The sequence below is a fragment of the Camelus ferus genome, chromosome 6, assembly GCF_009834535.1.
Source record: "Camelus ferus isolate YT-003-E chromosome 6, BCGSAC_Cfer_1.0, whole genome shotgun sequence".
NCBI classification, from domain to species: domain Eukaryota; kingdom Metazoa; phylum Chordata; class Mammalia; order Artiodactyla; family Camelidae; genus Camelus; species Camelus ferus.
The window spans coordinates 21287458-21307625 of NC_045701.1; the positions used below are offsets into that span (position 1 = coordinate 21287458).

General features: G+C 47.5%; 1 protein-coding gene across 7 annotated transcripts in view; it reads right to left on the bottom strand.

The window, feature by feature from the left end:
• STARD9 (StAR related lipid transfer domain containing 9) overlaps window positions 1–20168 on the bottom strand; it is a 114117-nt gene that overhangs the window by 29980 nt on the left and 63969 nt on the right. For 5 of the 7 annotated variants that reach the window (XM_032481393.1, XM_032481398.1, XM_032481397.1 and 2 more), the window contains 14 exons: window positions 18039–18106; window positions 16862–16959; window positions 16242–16448; window positions 15968–16065; window positions 15154–15231; window positions 14653–14724; window positions 12205–12384; window positions 9053–9104; window positions 8582–8719; window positions 8056–8138; window positions 7822–7925; window positions 2824–3014; window positions 1885–2362; window positions 62–336 (listed from right to left, as the gene is read on the bottom strand). In XM_032481393.1, coding sequence (XP_032337284.1) covers window positions 62–336; window positions 1885–2362; window positions 2824–3014; window positions 7822–7925; window positions 8056–8138; window positions 8582–8719; window positions 9053–9104; window positions 12205–12384; window positions 14653–14724; window positions 15154–15231; window positions 15968–16065; window positions 16242–16448; window positions 16862–16959; window positions 18039–18106 — 2122 coding nt within the window. Of the gene's footprint in view, window positions 1–61; window positions 337–1884; window positions 2363–2823; window positions 3028–7821; window positions 7926–8055; window positions 8141–8581; window positions 8720–9052; window positions 9105–12204; window positions 12385–14652; window positions 14725–15153; window positions 15232–15967; window positions 16066–16241; window positions 16449–16861; window positions 16960–18038; window positions 18107–20168 lie in introns of those variants that run through there. The other 2 variants (XM_032481395.1, XM_032481396.1) reach the window with 2 other exon arrangements.

Sequence of the window (20168 nt, forward strand, 5' to 3'; positions counted from 1 at the left end):
TCGTTAGCTGACTGGCCCAGAGATACTAAATTCTGGGACACTATCCACCAGGGCTGCTTACCCACTCTCTCCATCTCCTGGACGCTGGCAGACTCGGAACCTACGCTGAAGCAGATGCCTGGGGCTGAGGCTCCCGTCCCGGCCAGGGCCTTCCTGGCTGTGCAGAGCTGCCCCTTGCCTGAGGAGCGGAGGGCATGTTTGCTGCAATGCCCTGTCCTTGGACAGTAAGAAGTAGCTTGGGGCAAATACTCTTCTGATGAGATTTTCTCTGATAACTGGTCAGTGGGGTCAGGCATAGGCGGTGACGTGGTGAAGGTATCCAGACTCAGGGAAACGCTGTGGAGACAAGGAAAGCCATCTCAGAAGAGTAAGAAGTCCCCACTCCCTGCTGACAGAGGGAGTATGAAGTCCCACTTAGTTTGCTCTGAAGGAGGTTCAAGACCAGGCCAATGCCACTGTCCCCTGTAGCCTCTGGGTACACAAGGAACCCGTGGACTACAGTCCTGGCTCTCAAAGAAGCCCAAGCACACTCCATTTCTCATTTTCTTTACCTTATAAAAAAGTTAAACTGAATGTGAATCTAAACATACCTTTAGGGAAAACTTCCAGTTAATAGGAAATAAGAGGAACAGAAGAACAACTTAAACGGCACAACAAGGAATCAAACAGACAGATCTGTAAAGGGGCACAGTCTACAGAAATGACCCACTTTCTATGTCAAGTAAATGATATGAAGAAATAAAAATAAAGCAAAAATAAAGATTAAAAGAAACTGAGAAGACATAACCACATGCAGTGTGTACATACTACTGGATCTTAATTTAAATTAACTGCAGACAGATATTTTTGAGTCAATTAGGCCAAATTTGAATATGGCCTAGTTTTTTTTATTATATCGAATAATTAATCTTAATTTTGTTAGGTGTGATAATGACAATGTGGTCATAAGAAAAGCACCTATTTTTTAGAAGTGAATACTTGATGTAGGATTGAAATGACATGATGTCTAAGAGTTGCTTTACTTCAGAAAAAGGAGGGAGATGAAGCACACGGAAATCTTGATAAATGCTGAATGTGGGAGACGAGTATATGATTCTCTCAACCTTGTGTATGTTGGACATTTTTTCATAATAAAGTTAAAAAATAATTGTACTTCAACTAAAAATCAATCAAACAAACAAACCAAAACAAACAAAAAAAGCCTGCCAGTACTCTGAAGACCAGACTGGTGAGCAAATATAACAATGACAGACATTAATTGTGCACCTACTATGGGCAAGGCCCTGTGCTAAACCTGGAAGATATAAAAAAGTAGGTACAGTCCTCTGCTTCAAGCAGTCTGGGAGATAACATACCCTCACCCTGACTGAAAGTGGGGAGAGAAGGAGGAAAGAAACAAGGAAGATCCCAGACTGAACCCAGGAGTCAGAAGGAGGGTCCTCTGCTCTCGCTCAGCCTGGGAGGTGGGGCGGGAAGCTCACTGGAGCTGGCAGGTCGGGTGAGAGGGGAAGGGAGGAAGGCTGTGGGAACGGAGTCCAGTTTGAGGCAACTTGAGATGGAGGTGGAGGCAGGACAGACCAAGGAGATGTGTGTGGACAGTCAGGGTCCAAAGAGCACATGAAAAATGAAGCTGAGTTGTCATTCAGAAGCTATCCTCAAAGAAGCAAGAGCCACCACTCAGAGCAGGGAAAAGCCTGAGTCTGAGAGGGTATCAACTACAGAGAAGGAAGTGATCAGAAGAGGGAAAAGGGATGAGGAAAGGAAGAGGAGACGCATCTTTCCATTTCACAGACTGAGGAAACTGAGGCCCTGGGAAGGAAAGATTGCTGGCTGGGAACTCAGTTGTAAACCTCAGCCAGAGCTTCCAGGGTCCCCTGGCTATACCTGCGTAGCTGGGGTGAGTGCCAGCTGCAGGGCCTTTGGAGGCTCAAAGAACTGTAACTTCTCAATCTGCTCCTACATTGAGGCCCTGGGACCAGGGTGCCAGGGCCGGGGCGCCTCTGGGGATGGCCATCCTGAAGCAGGCACAGCGCCTTGAGCAGCTCCGGTCTCCTGTGGGCCTCCAGCAGCCTCTGCTTCTTGACAATCCTCTCCAGCTGGAACAAGACCCTTCTTCGCCGGAAGCTGCGCTCTGCCACCCTAAGTGTGTGTCTCCGCAGGAGCTGTGGCTGCACTGTCCTCTTCTGGCTTTGGACCAGGGAGGACGGTTGGGTCTCAGGGTCTGTCCGACACCGTGAATCAGATGGCACGGCAGCCTCAACTTCTCTCTCTGCTCCGCGGTCCTGCTGTGGCTGCTGCTGCAAGCCAGACGGCCGGGTCTCTTCTCCAAGCAGCCGCTGCTTATCTGGGAACCAAAAGAACCCTGATAGAAGGTCAGCTCCTCTCTCCCTGCCCTTGGCTACCTGGCCTCAGACACCTCCAGCCACAGCTGCATCCGCACAGAATGAAAAGCTGGCCAGGGTGATGCCGAGGGATGAGGGCTACAGGACCCTCTGAGGCAGGAGTGCCGGGTCACCTGACCACAGGGCAAGGGGAGGAAAGCCCAGGCCTCAGCTCGGCAGCGGGCACACACCAGGGCCAGCAGCAGAGGCTGGACAAGTGTGCGCGTGCGAAGAAGCGAGCAGGAGGACCATCACCCTGATCGGTAGTAAGGAAGGTCCTTCCCTTATTCTTGCTTCCAGCCCTGTGTAAGAGCTTCTGGTCTCTAAAAGAGGGGAGAGAACCCCTAATACCAAAGATTCCATCATATCACAAAGAAAACAAAGGAGAGAACACAGAAGGCTGGGGCAGCGTGAAACAGAGAGAAGAAGACCAGACACCTACTGTCTTTAATCCGCCGGCTGATGCTCGTCCGGTCCAGTTCTGGTGTCTGTCTGGCTCGAATCTGTGCTGCTACGATTCGCTGCCTCAGATCCCCCACGTAGCACTGCTGCTGCTGAACCTGGGTCCCGGGGGGTGTCTCTCCAGCACTCGGGGGCTGACGGGCCCCGTCACTCTGCTCTCCCAGCACCCTCCTGCGACGGGGGGCTGCGGTTACCGGGGGAAATGCAAACCCCAGCTCAGTCCACACCTCTGCCCCCTCAGGGAGCCCTCACTCGTCAGGGCGGAGAGGCTGTGGACTTCTGGCAACTTGGACACACAGGCACGGTGTCACAGCAGCTCATGATGTCACAGTGCGGGAGGGGAGAACAGCCCTGAGCCTAGCATATTCTTAAACTGGGAGTTTAGCGGGAACACAACTTCATTTTGGTTAAGGAAAATAATCGGGAAAGTAAAGCAGCTGTTTTTAAAACATAAAACATTTTAGCTAAATCAAGAAACTTTGTCCTTTAAAAAAGAATAAAAAGGTATCTGCTGAAAATCTGTTGTAATTATAGTAGAGCAGAAGCTCCAGAAACTTCGTGGGAATGGAAACACTGCCCTCCACGTTCCGAGATTACCAGTGCACCTCCACTCTCTGAAGCAGAAACCATCTCGATCTGGTGGGAGGAGGCAGCCAACCTGAAGGAGAGAGAACTCAGACGCACACCAACCCGTGCATGTGGCAGGAGACACAGAGGAGAGCTGGCCTCCACTCAAGGGACGCAAGCATACCTTTCAGAGATATATGCTGACGCGTTTATTGGTGAAATTGTGTGGGATTTGTTTAGATTCAGTGGGGAGGTGTTGGGGAATGTGAGTTGGGGATATAAATGAAACAAGATTAGCCACGAGTTGATCATTTGTAGTGTATTTGGAATTTTCCAATAGTACAAAATTTGAAAAGATTCTGTTGGTTTGCAAGAACCCCTGGGTTAATTCCCTGGCATCATCACCGAAAAAAAAAATCTAGATTATAGTCGTGCTTTACTCTGCCATCAGGCTCCTGTGTAACCATGGATGAGTCAGAGCCTTCCTCTGAAGACTAACAGCTTCTCCCCACATGCTAACCTCTCCTTCGATCACACATGCCTTCTAGGCACGGGCTTCCCACGCTGTTTCTGCGGGGTCTCTCTGTCCATGTCACTCAGGTTTCTAAAGGAGCCCACTGCATGGGCGATTGGCTGGGGGGGGGGGGAGAGGGGAGCGCCCAGGAAGGGGTAAGGTCTGCCAGAGGCTAACACAAAAGCCCAATCTGGCCTCGCTTAGCCTTCCTTCAGCCCTCGTTCCAGCCCCAGGGTGCCATGGCTCTCAGGCTTGGAGGCTCACTAGTGACTTGACCCTAGAACCAGATCTCAAACAGTCTGAGCAGCATGCTCTAAGGGCTTCACTCCGCTTTGGAGCTTTACCACTACGCAGAGCAAGATGAAATCAGAGGGTAACAAGGCAGAGCTCCCCAAACTACAGCTGCAGACCAGAGTGGTCTGCTGCCTATTTCTGTGAATAAAGTTGTTGGAACACAGCCACGCCGTGGTTTGCATCTTGTCTTGGCAGCTTGTGTGCCTCGTTGGCTGAGCTGAGCAGCTGCAGCAGGGACTACACGGCCCACAAAGCCTAAAATACTCTCTTGCCCTTCAGAGAAAGTTCGCTGCCACTGCCCTAGAAGAAATTAAGATTTCTTAATGTAGCCTTGGGAGGACAGTGAAGGATGGATGGGAGAGAGAGTGAATAGACGGATGGGGGAGTGGGTGGAGCTGACACAAAGACAGGCTCCTCTCTGGAAAGGATGCTGTGAGGTGACTCGATCTGCTGCGGGTCCAAGGGCTAGGATGGGCCCAGGTTCCTGCGGGAGTGCCCGGGGGCAGACGGGCGCTGGCTGCTGTGAGCAAAAGGCCAAACACACAGTGGGATGTACAGAAAAGAGGAAAGGTGCCCTTCGATACATGTGGGGCAGAGGCTAGGGATGGCAACTGGAATAAAAAGCCAGTTAACTCTGCAAGAATAGAAAGAGCAGTTAGTGGGAAACATTTTAAACACGTATTTATATGTACCATGCCTGTATCGCTGCTCCAAATTTTGTCTCCCACAGATATGGCTGAATTACAAACACGAGCCCATCACAGGGTCTCAGACACACCCCGCTAAGATCCAGATCATCAGATATGGCTGAATTACAAACACGAGCCCATCACAGGGTCTCAGACACACCCCGCTAAGATCCAGACCATCAGATACACAGGGCAGGGAGCGGACCTTTATTCTGAATTTCCTGAGAGAACTCAGCTTCCTCCTCTGCCTGTCCCCTACGCTCAGATTTACAATCTGCTTCTCCCTAGAAGAGAGCTCCTCCTCCCTCCCCTCCCAGGAAAGCAGCAGCCAGCCCATCAGCTTCTGAAGGCCCCACGCAGCTCCCTCCACAGCAGGAGCAAGCCTGGCGAGGACCACCACAGACCTTGCACACACACCCAAGACGCTACATGCCGTCTGTCTGAAAGTGGCTCCACCGCTAAGCACATCAGCCAAGTCCCCAGGGAGCAGGTGAAAAAGAAAATGCTGACCTTGTGCTCCACATCTGGGCAGATCACTAAGGGCCAGTCTTCAGTTATCTGCCAGCCAAGGATCTCTGCTTCTCTCAGGTAGTGCCCTTCACCCTGCGTGACTCTGGCACCCCTGCTGCTACCGGGCCTCCCTCGCACCCTCCGGCTGCCGGGCCAGCCGGCTTCTGCAGCAGAATGAAGCAGCGCCTACTCACTGAGGCAGCAGTGGGGGTGGCAGCAGTGACAGTGACCCCGGGTTCTAGGCACTTAAGGTTAAGCTCCCAAACTTCCAAATGGGAAAATGCCAAGAACACGGGCCAAAAACAGTTTTCAAGGACAAACTGCTCTCAGGTCCAGAGCACTGACACAGGGAGAAAAGGAGGCCAACAGGCCCATTTCCCCGGCTCTGGAGTCAGCTCCGGCTTTGAGGCTCCCCACCAGAGAGGAAGAGAATGGAAAGAAAGCCTAGGATGCAGGGAGGCTTTGGAGCCGACAAGAGATGAGAGACTGTCATAGAGCCAAGGCCACAAGCCCAGACTGGAGCCCTGCCGACAATGTGCCGGGGTCCCCACTCTCACGTTCTCTCCTCGTCCCTCTGCCCAGTCACAGGCTTGAGCCCACACAACCCACCGCCCGGCCCACAGGCTCTCAGAGCTGGTGCTGAAAAGAGGAGGGAGCGAGGGGGAGAGGCCTGCTTCTCCAATCCCGCTCTGTCCTCTGAATGAAAGGGTACATTCTTGATGTTACTGAAAGGTCATGATCATGCCCATGGCGCTAGAGAGCCCAAGAAGACTTTATAAAGGCGGGGGAAAACCAGTGTTCTCTGGCATGGATGGGTCAGCAGGGGTGAGATGGGAGGACAGGAAAGCAAAAGGGAGGCCGCCTTCCCAGGCAGCTCCCCACGAGAGCCTCCAAGGCAGTGGGCCCGTGGGGTGTTGGGCAGAGCACTCCATGTGTACTCACTCTTCCAACCAGTGTCACAAGGACCCCTGGGAGAGACACAGTAGAATCCTTACTTATAGGTGAACAAACAGGCTCAGAGACTCAGTAGCTTGCGTAAGGTCACACAGCCTTTCTGTCATAGAGTCAGAGAGTGAGGCAGCTTTATCCAACTCCAACGTATCTCTTCAACAGCCACAGCTCTTTAAGTTACAGACCCTTTCTCTGTAAACCTCTGAACTCTGGGAAAAACATCCTCAGTGTGTCTTCCCAATAGAACAAGGCCTCCTTTCATGATCTTACTATGAAAAGGGAGGCCACTCTGACAAAACAAGAGCCTTGGCCTCAGTCCTGAGTCCACCTTGGCCTTGATATGCTCCATCCTGTCACCCCTCAGGACCCCCAGGCACCCGACACTAGGATTATCCTCCCTTAGACTCTGGTGCCTCATCCTTCAGCCCTTAGCAGCCCTCCTGTGAGCACCTGCCTGCTGTCCGTGCTCCCTGCATCAGAGCCCTTCTGCTCCTCACCCGACATCTCACTACCAAGGTCTGATCCAACACTATGTTCAGCTGCCATCAAATGCTCCTGGCCTGAGGAAAGGGCATCCAGATCCCTGTGAAGGATGCAGGGGACCAAGGCCACCATAGTGCCCTGTGCTTACGGTGCTAAACAGCCCCCAACACCAGGGGTCTCGCAGGCACTGAGTCCGCTGTTGACATTTTCTACAGGAAGTCCCCAAGGCAGAAGTCACTTATGGCTTACAGAACAGGAGGACACCACTGTTCCCAGCATCCAGCCCACAAGGCATCTAGCTCTGGGAGGGGAGTTCCACACACAAATGGATGAAGAGTGCGAAGAAGAAAAGCAGTTGCCACAAATCACGAAGAGAACTCTGGCCCCACACTTCACAGTCACCGGGCAGATGAAGTGGGTGGGAGAGGGCAGAACCCCAAGATATTTTCACGTTGTTCCTGGAGTTCCTGCCCCTCTGATGTGTACTTCTGGACCCTTGGTTATGAGGGAAAAAGGATTCTCAGTCCCACAACTTTAAAAACTCAGAGGAAGCCACAGTCCTGGGAGCTAATGACACACCCGAGCTCACACACAGGTGGGCCAGAACTTACAGGGGTTTACAGGGAGGCAGGTCCAGAGGCAACAGTACAGATACCCAAAAACACACCACATTTAAATCCTGCTGACAGAGGAAAGTAGCCACAGGACACATCAAATGATATCTTCTTTCAGTGATGAAGAAAGCTGCAATACCCAAGAGGAGATGAATGAGGGCCAGGATCACTTCCCCACCAACCAGCAATCAGCAGAGCAGCCAGCTCAGCATCCTCAGAGCACTTGTTCAAGTTGGTTCATATCAGGACTCTTTCAGAGCTTGGCTGCAACACTCATCTCATCCCCACTCCATGTTGTAATGAATTGAGATGCAAAACCAATAGGTTCCACAGCAGAATGAGCAGCTGTTTCTCACCTTTCCTTCCAAAGCAAAGGGGAGAGACCCAACCGGGAGGCAGTGACATCTCCATCCAAGTCTAGCCACTCCAAAGAGCCACTGCCACCAACAGCCTCTCCAACCTGGGGACAGGGAGGGAAGCACAGTGAGGCTGCCATCATCACCCCCACCCCAGCAGAACCACAGCTCCACTCCTCCCCAAGACAGGAGAAAGGGGGAGGCCAGCAGCCACGTGGAAAACACCCCGCTCACCTGCCTCCTCTGCCGAAGGACGGCAGCCTCTGCTGGGTGGTTGAATCGGAACTTCTGCGCTTTTCCCAGGGTTATGACTGCTCCTGTGGCACAGAGACTAATGAGAATTCAATCCCAGCTCATGTTCTGAGTACGTGTTATGTACAGGGCACTGTTCTGTGACACAAAGTCCTGCCCTCAATAAGTTGATAATTTAGCTGAGTTAGTAACATGTATTTGTTGCACATTATAGAACATATGTATTGAATTAATGAAATGACGAGTCAGAGCTCTGGTACTCCAAGGGAAAGCAAGATGAGCTCCAGGTGGAGCACTCAGGGATTGCTTGGTGGAGGGGGCGGGAATCTGAGCTCAGCCTCAAAGGACAGACAGAATTTGAATAGATCAGTAGTGGTAGTAATAGTGACACTAATCACAATAATGAGGTTCGTCAAGCCTGCCTCACTGAGCTCTCTGGGTCTGGCCCGTGAGAACGGAGCTGGTCCACCACTCATCCTGGCATAAACAGGGCTGCAGACAGTCCTACCTTGGGTCAGACGGCAGGAGGCGGTGACCTCCCGGCCATTGACGGTGCAGCGGGCCCCGCGGGCAGGCCGCAGGACAACAACCCCACAGGCGCTGGTAATGGTGCAGTGGTCTCTCTCGATCCACTGACCCTGCAGGACTACAGAAGAGGTGGGGGTCACCCAGGTGGGGGCTCAGTTCAAGGAAACACCTCCTTCCTCCTTCCCATGTGATCAGAATCCACCTCTGGAAGATCCCACATCGTGACGAGAGAGGAAGGAGCCACCACCTGAAACTGCCCAGACCTGGACTGTCCCCGGGGTAGGTCTCCTCCTCTCATGTCCCAGATCCACAACCTGGCAGCTCTAGAGGAGAAGCCCCCTCAGACTTCAAAGATTCCTTCCTCTCAGAGCATCACCAGGTTCCTCTGAAGAAACCCGTCAGACATGAATACTTGAGACAGCATGTCAGACCCACACGCTCCATCACTCACCAATGTCCTGTTCCTGATCTGAGTCAATCCTTCCTATTTTTGTCGTCCCTTCCTAAAGGGAAAAACAAAGCCGTTTTAATGAGACAGTCCTGCCCCCAAAGGAGAGTCCACCTGTTGGAGTGTCATCACTGTCTTCCCACGCCCACCCCTGCTTTCCTGCACCACTTCTCAACATTGGTCCAAGCTGTTCTAACTGCTCTGCCCACTCACTCTGCAGCCCAGGAAGCCCCCGAGAAGGTGGAGGCACAAAATACATGACAAAGCAGCACCAGCTCTTTGCAAAGTCCAATGAGTGTTGGCAAACTCCTTTCTGTCCCGTAGCCTAAAGTTAAGCCACTGGTCAGAGAGTCTCTAGTCTGAGGAAGTGGGCAGACGGGTATAGCTTTCTCCCAGGGGCTAAGGTTAGTGTGGTCCAAGTTTGGTCCAGTCTCAAGGAGACATGCATTCTATGAAGATACATGGAAGCACGGAATTTTTACCTTTTTGGTCCGCAGATGAAGTTTAACAGACACCAGATTCTAAGAAGAGTAAAGCACAAAAGGGAGAAAAGCACATCTAGAATCAAAAAGGACTGGAAGAGAGTAGAAAAGAGGAGGGGGAAACGAGTTAGTGTCAGTGAATCACTGGGTTAGTAGAAGACAAGGCCTTTGGCCCTTGGATTACAGCAATGCCGTGTCAGACCGCACAGCTCTGTTAGTGGGAGGCGGCAACACGGCAACACAGATGCGAGTTTAGATACATACTTATCACATTTTGAATAACCATTCCCTACGCGCTGGGCACTGTGCTGAGTGCTCTACAGACAGCTCTTCTTCAATCCTCTAACAACCAAAATGTAGGTATTATGACCCTACCTTTATATGGGAGGAATCTGAAGCTGACAGGGGATGAGCTACCCAGGGCATCCCCATACTAAACAAGAGAATTCTGGATAGAATTCAGGTCTCTCTGAGTCCTGCACCCACACTTTCCAACCTCATCAAACCACCTCCCCAGTGATGGATGTTTCTCAAGTGACCAGAGAGTTTGTTCTACTCTAGGCTTCACTGGCAGCAGCCAGAAGGGAGGTCCCTGCAGCTCCCCTAAAATTGCTGTGAGAAGGAAGACTCCAGGAAGTAATAAAGCGGGGCTCTGGCCTCACTGTGCCCCACTCCCCTCGCACACCCACAACTAGCCAGAGTCCAGGCTTTCCTGCCCAGCCACTGAGGATTGCACAAGCCTGTGGATGCTGGTCTCCAGACACCGCCAACCAAATCAGGAGTGCTTGTGTGGGTTCGGGTCAGCCCTGATGATGAGGCACATTCCTCTCAAAGGGATAGAAGCCACAGCACGTCACAACTTCTAGATCTGCAGGGCGGAAACTACCAAAACCCGTGCTGGCATCTCACTTCTCACTCACTCACCACATAGCCTGTGCCCGCTGCCCTCTCTGCCTCTTTACGCCTCTCTATGGGGAGAGGCAGCAGCACAAGGGCGAGTATGAGGATGGAGTCCGGGATATCAGTAACCTGTGCTGCACCGGCCTCCTCCCTTCCCAAGGTGACCTAAAACAAAACAGCTTCCAGGTTGTTGCTAAGGACTAGTTCTAGGTCTAGAACTAAGTTAGCAAATAAAAATACAGAGAATCTTGAATGACTACTGTTATACTACTACCCAAACCAGGATCTAAACAAACAAAAGATGGGCATACAAAAAAAAAATGCAGAAATGCCAGGATTAGAAACCTTATTCCTCAGGTTCACCAGAAACGCATGAAGGAGGGCGTGCCCCCTAGGTGCACTGACTCGGCAATGACACCAGCACCCCAGCATCATCCACCTGTGTCTGCAACGCGGTCTCATCACCATCCTTCAACCTCTGCTGCTACCCTCAGCTCTGCTACTTGACTTCCAGCTTCGCCGCTCTATCAGTTCTATCCAAATACTGAGTGTTTTAATTCATCTGGTTTCTTCCTGACCTCCAACCTCTCCGCATGGTTCTGACTAATGGAAGGATCGACAAGCTTTGGTGTTTAGGTTATTAAGGTAACAGCTACTCCTGCCTGAGGCATGCTCACTGAGATGATTTATACTGCAAAAAAATAAGCTACTTTCACTTTCTGCCTAGAGGCTTGGTCTCTGACAAATTCCCTGAGGGCTTATCCTCAGAACACAGAGCTTCTAAACACAGTAGCCTGGCTGACATCTCACTACCCCATGCACTGCATCATTTGCAGCCCAATTTCTCCAGGGATGATAGCAACATAACACATCCCCATAAACTCTGACCCTTTTAAATGTCAGCTGGGGATAATTTTGAAAATGAAGATTGGATTTTCAGTGAGCACAGGGATTCTGGCCACCTAAAGTATGTTCAGCCAATGCATGGGACTGTCCTACAGTAGGACAAACCTTTTTGATGAGGACAGGATCTGACTCTATCTACCATGGGTCACTAACCCTCAAAATGCTTCATTTAGAAATGAGGACCCGGCCTCCTGGTAACAAAGAATCAGGGGAGCCAGGTCCCTGTGGAAGGGCTTCACGTCCGTCATTCTGTTCTCTCTGGGTGGCTGCATGTCACGCCCCAGCCACCCCTCTCCCACCTGCCAGCTCTTTGGACTCTCCCACACGCTTTCTTGAAGCTTCCTATACCTACTTCCTCTCTCCTTTCTTCTTTCCCAGGTAAACCAAATAATAGGGAGGTGGGAGTTGAATGAAGTGGGCAAGTGTCGGAAGGAAACTGTTTCAGATCTTTGGACCCCCTTTAGCCTCTGAAAGCTGTCTGTGTGCAGCCTGCGTTTGCGGAGAGAGCTCAGGAGTGCCGATGGGATTTCGAGGTTAGGTTTTCACATCCATGGCTGCACTCCTGTGCTTCATGAAGCCATAAAAGGAATGCAAGCAGCATCATTCTTCCTTTAAAATGAGGAAGGCACAGAGAACAAAAGTAAGAGCAACAGGAGGAGCAGCTGAAAAGCAAACGACTATTCTGACTTCTGGTCTTCTGCTCTGTTCATACAAAAGCAAAACAGATCACCGCTGTGGCTGGCAGGCCCAGCCTCCTGAGGGCACACCTGGGGGCAGCTCTGTGGCCTCTGTCTCAGTTCACAGGTGCATGGCTCCCTCCCTGACCTGTGGGGCTGGCAGCTCAGGGAGGGGCGCCCTCCCACTCACCTTGAGGTGATAGAGCACGACACCCGTGCTGAGCACGTCGTCTTCCAAGGCCATGAGGTGCGGCAGGCTGGAGTCGATGACCAGCCCGGCCCTCCTCCTGTTGATGTCCACTCTGTAATGCTCCACCAGGGCCTTCCACTCGTTCCACTTCCGGGTCCAGTCTTTGGTCAGCTGGTCAATCTGCGGAGGCAGAGGAAGTGGTGGTGGACACTTGGCACAGAGCAGACCGAGGGTCCGATGCCACCCCGCCCAACTCCTCACGTCATCACTTCCTCGCTTTCCTCCCTGTTACTGTTCCAGGCTCCAGATGGGCCCTTGTACCTCCTTGGTGAGCTGTCTACGTTTTCTAAGCTTTCCTCAATAATCAAGTGTTACTTTCATAAATAGAAACCCTCTCAGTAAATGCTATTTTTAAAGTTTTCTACAATGAGCAGGCCTTGTTTTTATAATTAGAAAAAAGCACCATAAATGTTATTTTTAAAAATGAGTTGGGAATGTTGGTCAGACATGTTTGAATTCCCCTCTCCCCGTCCTCGCCTACATGAGCCGCCTCTTGTGACCAAAAGCTTCTTTCCCAAGGGGCAGCGCCTTGAGCTGTAACATAAGCTTGCACACACCTCAGAGATCCACAAAGCCCCGAGAGGAACTCTCCCAGGGAGAATGAAGACTATATGAAACTGGTCCAAAAGACCACGCAGTAATAAAATAATAACAGTAATAACAAAATACTGAGGGCTTACTATGGATCAGGAACAGTTTTACAAATAAATATACCCAGGCTTAGTGGCCTTAAGCTAAGACTACTGGGCAAATGTGAAGGAACAATGTTGAATGTAGGGTCCTTTTTCCTTGTTATGGTGGAAACTGATGCTTATGCAGGAAGCCTCTCCTGGCAGTGGAAGAACTGAGGAGGCCCAGGAAAAAGAACTGGATTCAGCTAAGTCCTTCTTTCATAAAGAGAAAACTTAAGAAAAAAGAATCATGCCAAGTTCAGGTACAAGTAATTTATGTACCCTAGAAATAACCTTTTTAATATTATAATCACTGCATTGAAGTTTGAAAACTACAGGGTACTGCTGAAGGGCTGGACTGGACTGGGACCTGGCAGAGGTGGGCAGCTGGGCACAGCCCCTGCGGGGGCACTGCTGAACACACCTCCCCGTGGCCGGCCTTCATCACCCACCCCTACCTGCCTAAGGTCATAAGGCCAGCAAGTGGCAGGTTCAAGTCCAGGTCTGCCGGCCTGTATAACATAAAAATGCTAATAAGCCTGAAATAATTTAACTCTCCTATTTCATTTCTTATATATAGAGGGATGATATTTTCTGAACCAAAAATCAGAATATAGCTAAACATACAATTTTTGAGAAACTTCTGGAACTGTGATGTGGTCCTAAAGTTTAGTTTGGGTAACAGAATACTGACATAGCCAGGATACTTAAAAAATGTACAGGATGATGAAGTAGAATATTGTAAACTGGAACATTCATTTGTAAGACCTAAATCTAACCTGTCAACAAATAATGCCTGCCACTTCTTCCTTTCAAATGTCTCTGGGAATCACCATTTAATTGAATCTTCCAAAATGTCTTGTCCTCATCCTCAGCGGGTCTCTTTCCTTGTTGGTCTCTCTGCTTCGAGCCCCCAATTCATCCTATACGCAAATGTCATACATATTTCCCCAATATACTTCTCTAGTATGTCACCAACTTGGTTCAAGAAGCCATGATTCATCCTGCTTATGTCAAGTTCAAACTTCCTAACTGGCCCTAACCTTCCCTCCACTACTCTCTACCAGCCGGCTAAGTCTTCCTCATGCCCTGTGCTTCCACTCACACCAGCCCAGTCTCTCCCTTCCATGGCTTTGCTTATGTTAACCCTCTCTCACCCTGATGCTTCACCCTTCTCCCTGTCTAACAGAATCTATCCATCCTTCAAGGTCCAGTTCAAGTTCCAACTCCAGCACTGGTGCCAGCACTGAAAATTCCAGGCCATTATGATTTCTTCCTTCCTAAGCAATTCTTGTCTAACTCACATAAGTTATGACATTTAACCATTCTTTAAATGTGTTTCCAACTAGACTGCAAGCCACTGGAGGGCAGGGGCTTCTTTGTATCTCCTACAGCATCATGCTAAGCACCTCTTTGGTGCTCAATGAGTATATATGTCACTCAGTTGATTTACTGACTGGAAAATAATTTTTTTCTAGGCTACTGTTACTATCCCAAGGGAATTATGATCTCCTGAGAGAACAGAGTTAGAAAGCCAGTCGTCAGCCCTAAGACAGACACATCCTCCAACTCAAGGCTCAGCGGAGACAAAAGCTGTCTCCAGATAGAAGCTCTCTATCCTGGCGAGGGCTCAGCAGTCCTGGCTCAGGAATAATGGAAGGTCAGATCTGTTACTAAGGTGACGTAAAGCACAACAGAGTCCCCTCAAGACACCCACCTTCAATTCATTTTGGAGAACCAACTCCTTCAGGTTTTCATCCTTTCCCTCATTCAATGAACGGAAGTTTCTCTGCACAGAGAGAGATGTGCTTTGTGGGTCCCACCCTCACACTTGTGAAGGAAGACGAGATGTAAGTGAAGAAAAGACTTTACAATTATAATCAGAAACAAATCAGAAGCCCAAGTATTTGGGCTCAGATTGGTACAAAGGAGAATTCAAGGAAATTTATTCTTGAGGGCCACGGCCCCCCTATCTGCCCACATAGAGAACAGGGGCCACTCAGGCAAACGCCCTTTGGACAGCAGAGAAGATACAGTGAGAGGGTGCCCACTCCATCCGAAACTACACAGGTAATCAGAGTAGTCCCCGTCCTGTCTCTGCTTTTTCCCCGGCCCCACAAGTGTCACCTCACTGAGAACACAGAGGGCAGCAGGACTCAGACCCTCTGCAGAAGAAAAGGGGCTCCTGAGGACAGAAAAATCCTGACTGCCCACATACCAACTCGAAGCTCAGCAGCATGGCTTTCAGTCTTCCTATCTCCTCCCTGAGTTCTCTGATCAACTTTACGTTCGCATCCTGAAACAAAGAACTCAGTCACCACTGATTGATATCAGGTCTGGAATGGCTGTGAGATGCTACATGCAATTAGTTTGGAAGAAGCAGATTACTCCTTTGGGGTAACTTCTGGGCAGTCTTCTCAAAGTGTGGTCCTGGGACCAGCATCAACTTCACCTAGGTACTTGTCAGAAATGCAAATTCTGTCCCTCAACAACACTTATTAAGTCAGAAACTCTTGAGGGCTGGGACCCACCTGTGGTTTAACAAAACCTCCAAGTGATCCTGAAACACACTAAAGTTTGAGAATCACTGTCCTAGAGCAGGAAGGCAGGCAGGGAACACAAATGCAAAGGTATGTATACTGGGCTATGTGTGTCTGGCCACCAGTTTGTGATTTCCTGTCCTGGAACTTTTCACTGAAATTGCAAAGCAGACAAGGAACTTTGGGAATATTCTCATTATCATTCAGCTTTCAAAACTAAAGAACTTCTCATGTGCTCCTTTAAGCCCAAAACAGAAAAGTCACTGCAATTTGCATAGGAAAAAAAGGCATACATCAACATAAACTCAGAATAAAAGCAGTTAAAACAGAAACTTTAAAATCATCTTTCTTCGAGTGGCAAGAATTTCACTCTCTGACCATGGAGAGAACAAGTTTGGCAGCTGGGGTGAGTACAATGAGAAAGACCTCAATGAGAGAAAGGAGAACTTCCTGTCAACTACACGAGGCCAGGACTTCAGGTGAAGGTCTCACCTCATTTACTCGTGGCTTGTTGATGATGTTTTTGGCATTGGATGCATATCTCAACGTGCTCATGGTCTCACTGTAGCTAGTGTGTGCAGGAGACACGGCTGAGGTAAAGGAGAAAGTTAAAAAAACACGCCAAGCCCTTCCGACCCAGCCCATGACCGCTTGCCTTGCTGCCATCGCTCACGCTGTATGAGACCCTTGATGAAACGGCCGTGGCCCTTTCTCTGAGGCAGAGCACCAGTCCCAACACAGAACCAGCTCTGGCATCCCCACTCACTGGCAACCATGATGGTTCTGGAGTTGCCTCCAAGGCTGTCCTTCAGCAGCCAGGTCAAAACCGAGTCCCGGTACGGGATGTACGACCGCCTCCGGGAGGGTCCCCCTCCACTGCTGGTCCCAGAAGGGGAGCTAGGGACCCCACTGTCACCACCATCGCTGGCTGTGCTGTTGAAGCTCTGGCAGCTGAATACCTGAGAATTCTGGGCTTAAAAGACAAAAAACAATGAAAGTGTAAAAGCAGAAGAAAAAAGGAAGTATGAAACAAGTGTATTTAAAAAAAAAAAGGTTGGAGAACACAGACTTAAGCATCATACTTCCTAATCCCTTTCTTCATATGATAGGATGCTTTAAATGTGGGCCCTCTGGACTTTGGACTCAAGAGATGAAATCTTTTAACCATACAACCTCTTAGTCACCCTTATTTCTGAAATGAGGTCGCTGGGGTGATGGTCATGTTGTATTCTAAAACCATGAATATCAATTTTTCATGCCCCAAACCAGAAGGTAACTTTATCAAAAAGAACCTTTTACTATCTCACTTTGACAAAACAAAAAAATATGAATTTATTTTCCAAAGTGTCCCCCGAACTCTGATAATCCAGGCTACCAGCAAAATACCTAAGGTGGAGATGACAATTCCCAGAGTCACAAGAGATTTGTTGATATTGGCTCCTTCCGTAATCCGGTCCTTACAGTAACTGGGATCTGCTCTTTCACTAAAACACAGTTGATGAAAACAAAAACACAAGCAAATAAGACGCTATCCTAACAATGCTGTTGAAAGACACTGTCCATTATGTTGCATATTATGTGAAAGACCCACATGATAAATTCCTTTTAGAATTCAGTTCCAGAAAAAGTTACCATCTTGTAATGAATTGGCTTTCTTCTGCTTCTTAGGCAATAAAAATAACTCATTACATTTCTGTTTTTATTTTGGCTGCCAAAGCACTTTTAGCAAAATGTGATACTTATTTACAGTCATGATACTAGGATAGCTTTTTGGTATATACAATTCCCCTTTTCTTTGTTTTAATTTCACATATTAATGGCTTTATGGTATCTGTGTCATTAACGGTTTCAAATTCCTTATTTAAGTAAATGGGAAATATTAAAAATTCACACTTCTAGATGGCTGATAAAGTTTCTTCCGGGAAGCACTTAAGCTTTCAAGGGAGTGCTGTACCATATTAATTATTTAGCAGTTTTAAAATATGAAAGTTTGCCTTATTTCATCTTATACTTTTTTCTGACCACATTATTCCTGAGAGCTTCTTTTTGGACATGTAAATGAGTACAATTCATGTTTCCTTCTAAAACTTAAAAAGGCAGTACCTACTCCCCAATGTCACAGTATTTTTAAAGTTTTTTTTTTTAAGTCATGTATAGAGCTGCATAAAATCAATATTAGATCAAAGGAAAAAGGCGTGCTAACTCAGTCACCTCAACTCAGAGCACTGTTTTTCAACCTTGGCTCTATGCTGCCTGCACGCTCCCTGACTCCACTAATAATCCGATTTATTTCATCTGAAGTACAGCCTAGGCATTGGGAGTTCTAAAAGGTCCAGCTGATTTTAATGGGCAGCTATGATTGAGAACCCCTGAGAAAGCACTTTTCAGCCCCTAGAAAACTATAATTTCTAAACCTAGCATTCAAACAATTCCTTTCTTTTGTAATTTTCTCAGGACGACTGGAATGTGTAAGAGGTTGGGAAAAGTTTATGCCCTGTAAAATGGGCAAGAAGGAGGTCACCGTCAAGGGAGTAATTCCCCTTGGCTTTGAAATCCTAATTACCTGCCTGCTAGGTCCACAAGGTTGATCTTGCTAGCAATTTCAGAGGGGAGGTTGTTCTCCAGGATTGCCTAAGGGAGAAAATACATTTAAAGCTCGTCATTTGGAACAATGTGTTGTCTTTTCCCCATCGACACCTTCCTAACCAAGGTGATATTTGGATTTTTAGCCAACTCGCTCTAGAAATCTGTATTCTAATGTGCTCTGAACCAGATGAGTTCTTAATATCCAACAGATACAATCAGTAAGCCCTGGGTCCTTTCTTCATTACAAATATAAGTAAAACTTCCACAGAGTACGTGGATAAATGCCCAAGATTTCTCCTGAGCACAATTTACCAGGTAAATGCTCCCCTCCCCCTCCAGGAGGCTCTGACTCTCAACAGTAGGGATCCAGAGCAGGTGGGGAGGCCTCTCTGGGGGTTTGTCTCTTGTTCATCTGAGTCACAGCACATTAACTTGCTGGGCAGGACTCTGCCTCTCTGTTCTATCCAGGGGCCTCCAGTTCTCAAGAGTAGAACAACTTTTCCTTTTTTTTTTTTTAAATCCAATGTTTTTGTTGTTGTTGTTTTATTTTAATGTTGTGCATCTATCACCAAAATCCAGTTTTAAAACATTTCCAATAACTCTCCAAATTCTCTCAGTCTGTTTGCAATCAATCTCCATTCCTACCTCCGACGCCAGGCCACCACTCACCAATGTTCCATCTCTATAAATGTGTCTTCTCAGGATATTTCATACAAATTGAATCATACAATAACTGGCTTCTTTCACTGTGCATAGTTATTCTGGAATGCATCCAGGTTGAGGCATGTGTCACAAGTTCATTTTTACTGCTGACTAGTATTCCACTGTATGAATATACAGTGGTTTGTTTATCCATTTACCTCTGGATGGACATCTGGGTTGTTTCCAGTATTGAGTAATTACAAATAAAGCCACTATGAATATTTGTGTATAAGTCTTTTTATGCACACACGATTTCTTTTCTCTTGCTAAAATACCTAGGAGTGCAATGGCTAGATCATACGGTGGGTATAAGTTTAATTTTTAAGAAACTGTTAAATTCTTTTCCAAAGTTGTTGTACCATTTTACATTCCCACTAGTAGTGTGGTCTATAAAAACTCCAGTTCTTATACATCTTCCCAATAGTTAGTATAATAACTCTTTTTAATTTTAGCCATTTTAAAAGGTGGGTAGTAGTGATAGCTCATTTGGTGTAAACTTGCCTTCCCCTAATAATTAATGTTTGTATCTTTTCAAGTGCTTAATTGCCATCTGTATACTTTCTTTAGTTATCAGTCCAAAATTTCTGCTCATTTTTTGAGTTGTTTTATTATTATTGAGTTTAGAGAGTTCTGTATATATTCTAAAATCAAGTCCTTTATCTGATACATGTTTTACAAATACATTCTCCCTATCTGTGGCTTTTATTTTTATTCTCTTAATAATGTCTTTCAAAGAGAAGTTTTAAATTTTGACCAATTCCAAATTTCAATTTGTTCTTTTGTTCATTTTATGTTTTTAGTGCCATATCTAAAAAACTTTCGCCTAATCCAAGGTCACAAAGGTTTTCCCATGTTATTTTCTACAAATTTAATTGTTTTAGGTTTCACATTACTGTCTATGATACAGACTGAGTTAATTTTTGAACAAAGTGTACACTGATTTTTCAACAAATTTGGTGATTGTTTTTGGCCATTATTTTCCAATTTTTCCTTATGCCTATTTTCTCTTCTTTCTTTCTGGGATTCCCATTACACTTATGTTGACACACCTGACGTCCCACGGGTCTGTGCAGTGCTGTTCACTTTTCTTCCATTTTTTAACTCACTCTTCTTCAAATTGCATGATTTCTATTAGTATAGCTTCAACTTCACTAATTCTCCTGCTATCTCAAATCTCTTGAGTCCCATTAGTGAATTTTTCATTTCCATTATTGTACATTTCCAGAATTCCTCCTTTTAAAATAATTTCTATCATTTCATTGAAACTCCTTAGAGTCACATCATGTTTTTGGTTAATTATTTGAACATATTTATATTAGCTGCTTGGAAGTCTTTGTATGCTAAATCCAACATGTGGAGCACTTGGAGTCAGTTTCTATTGACTGATTTTTCTTTTTTCCTAAGC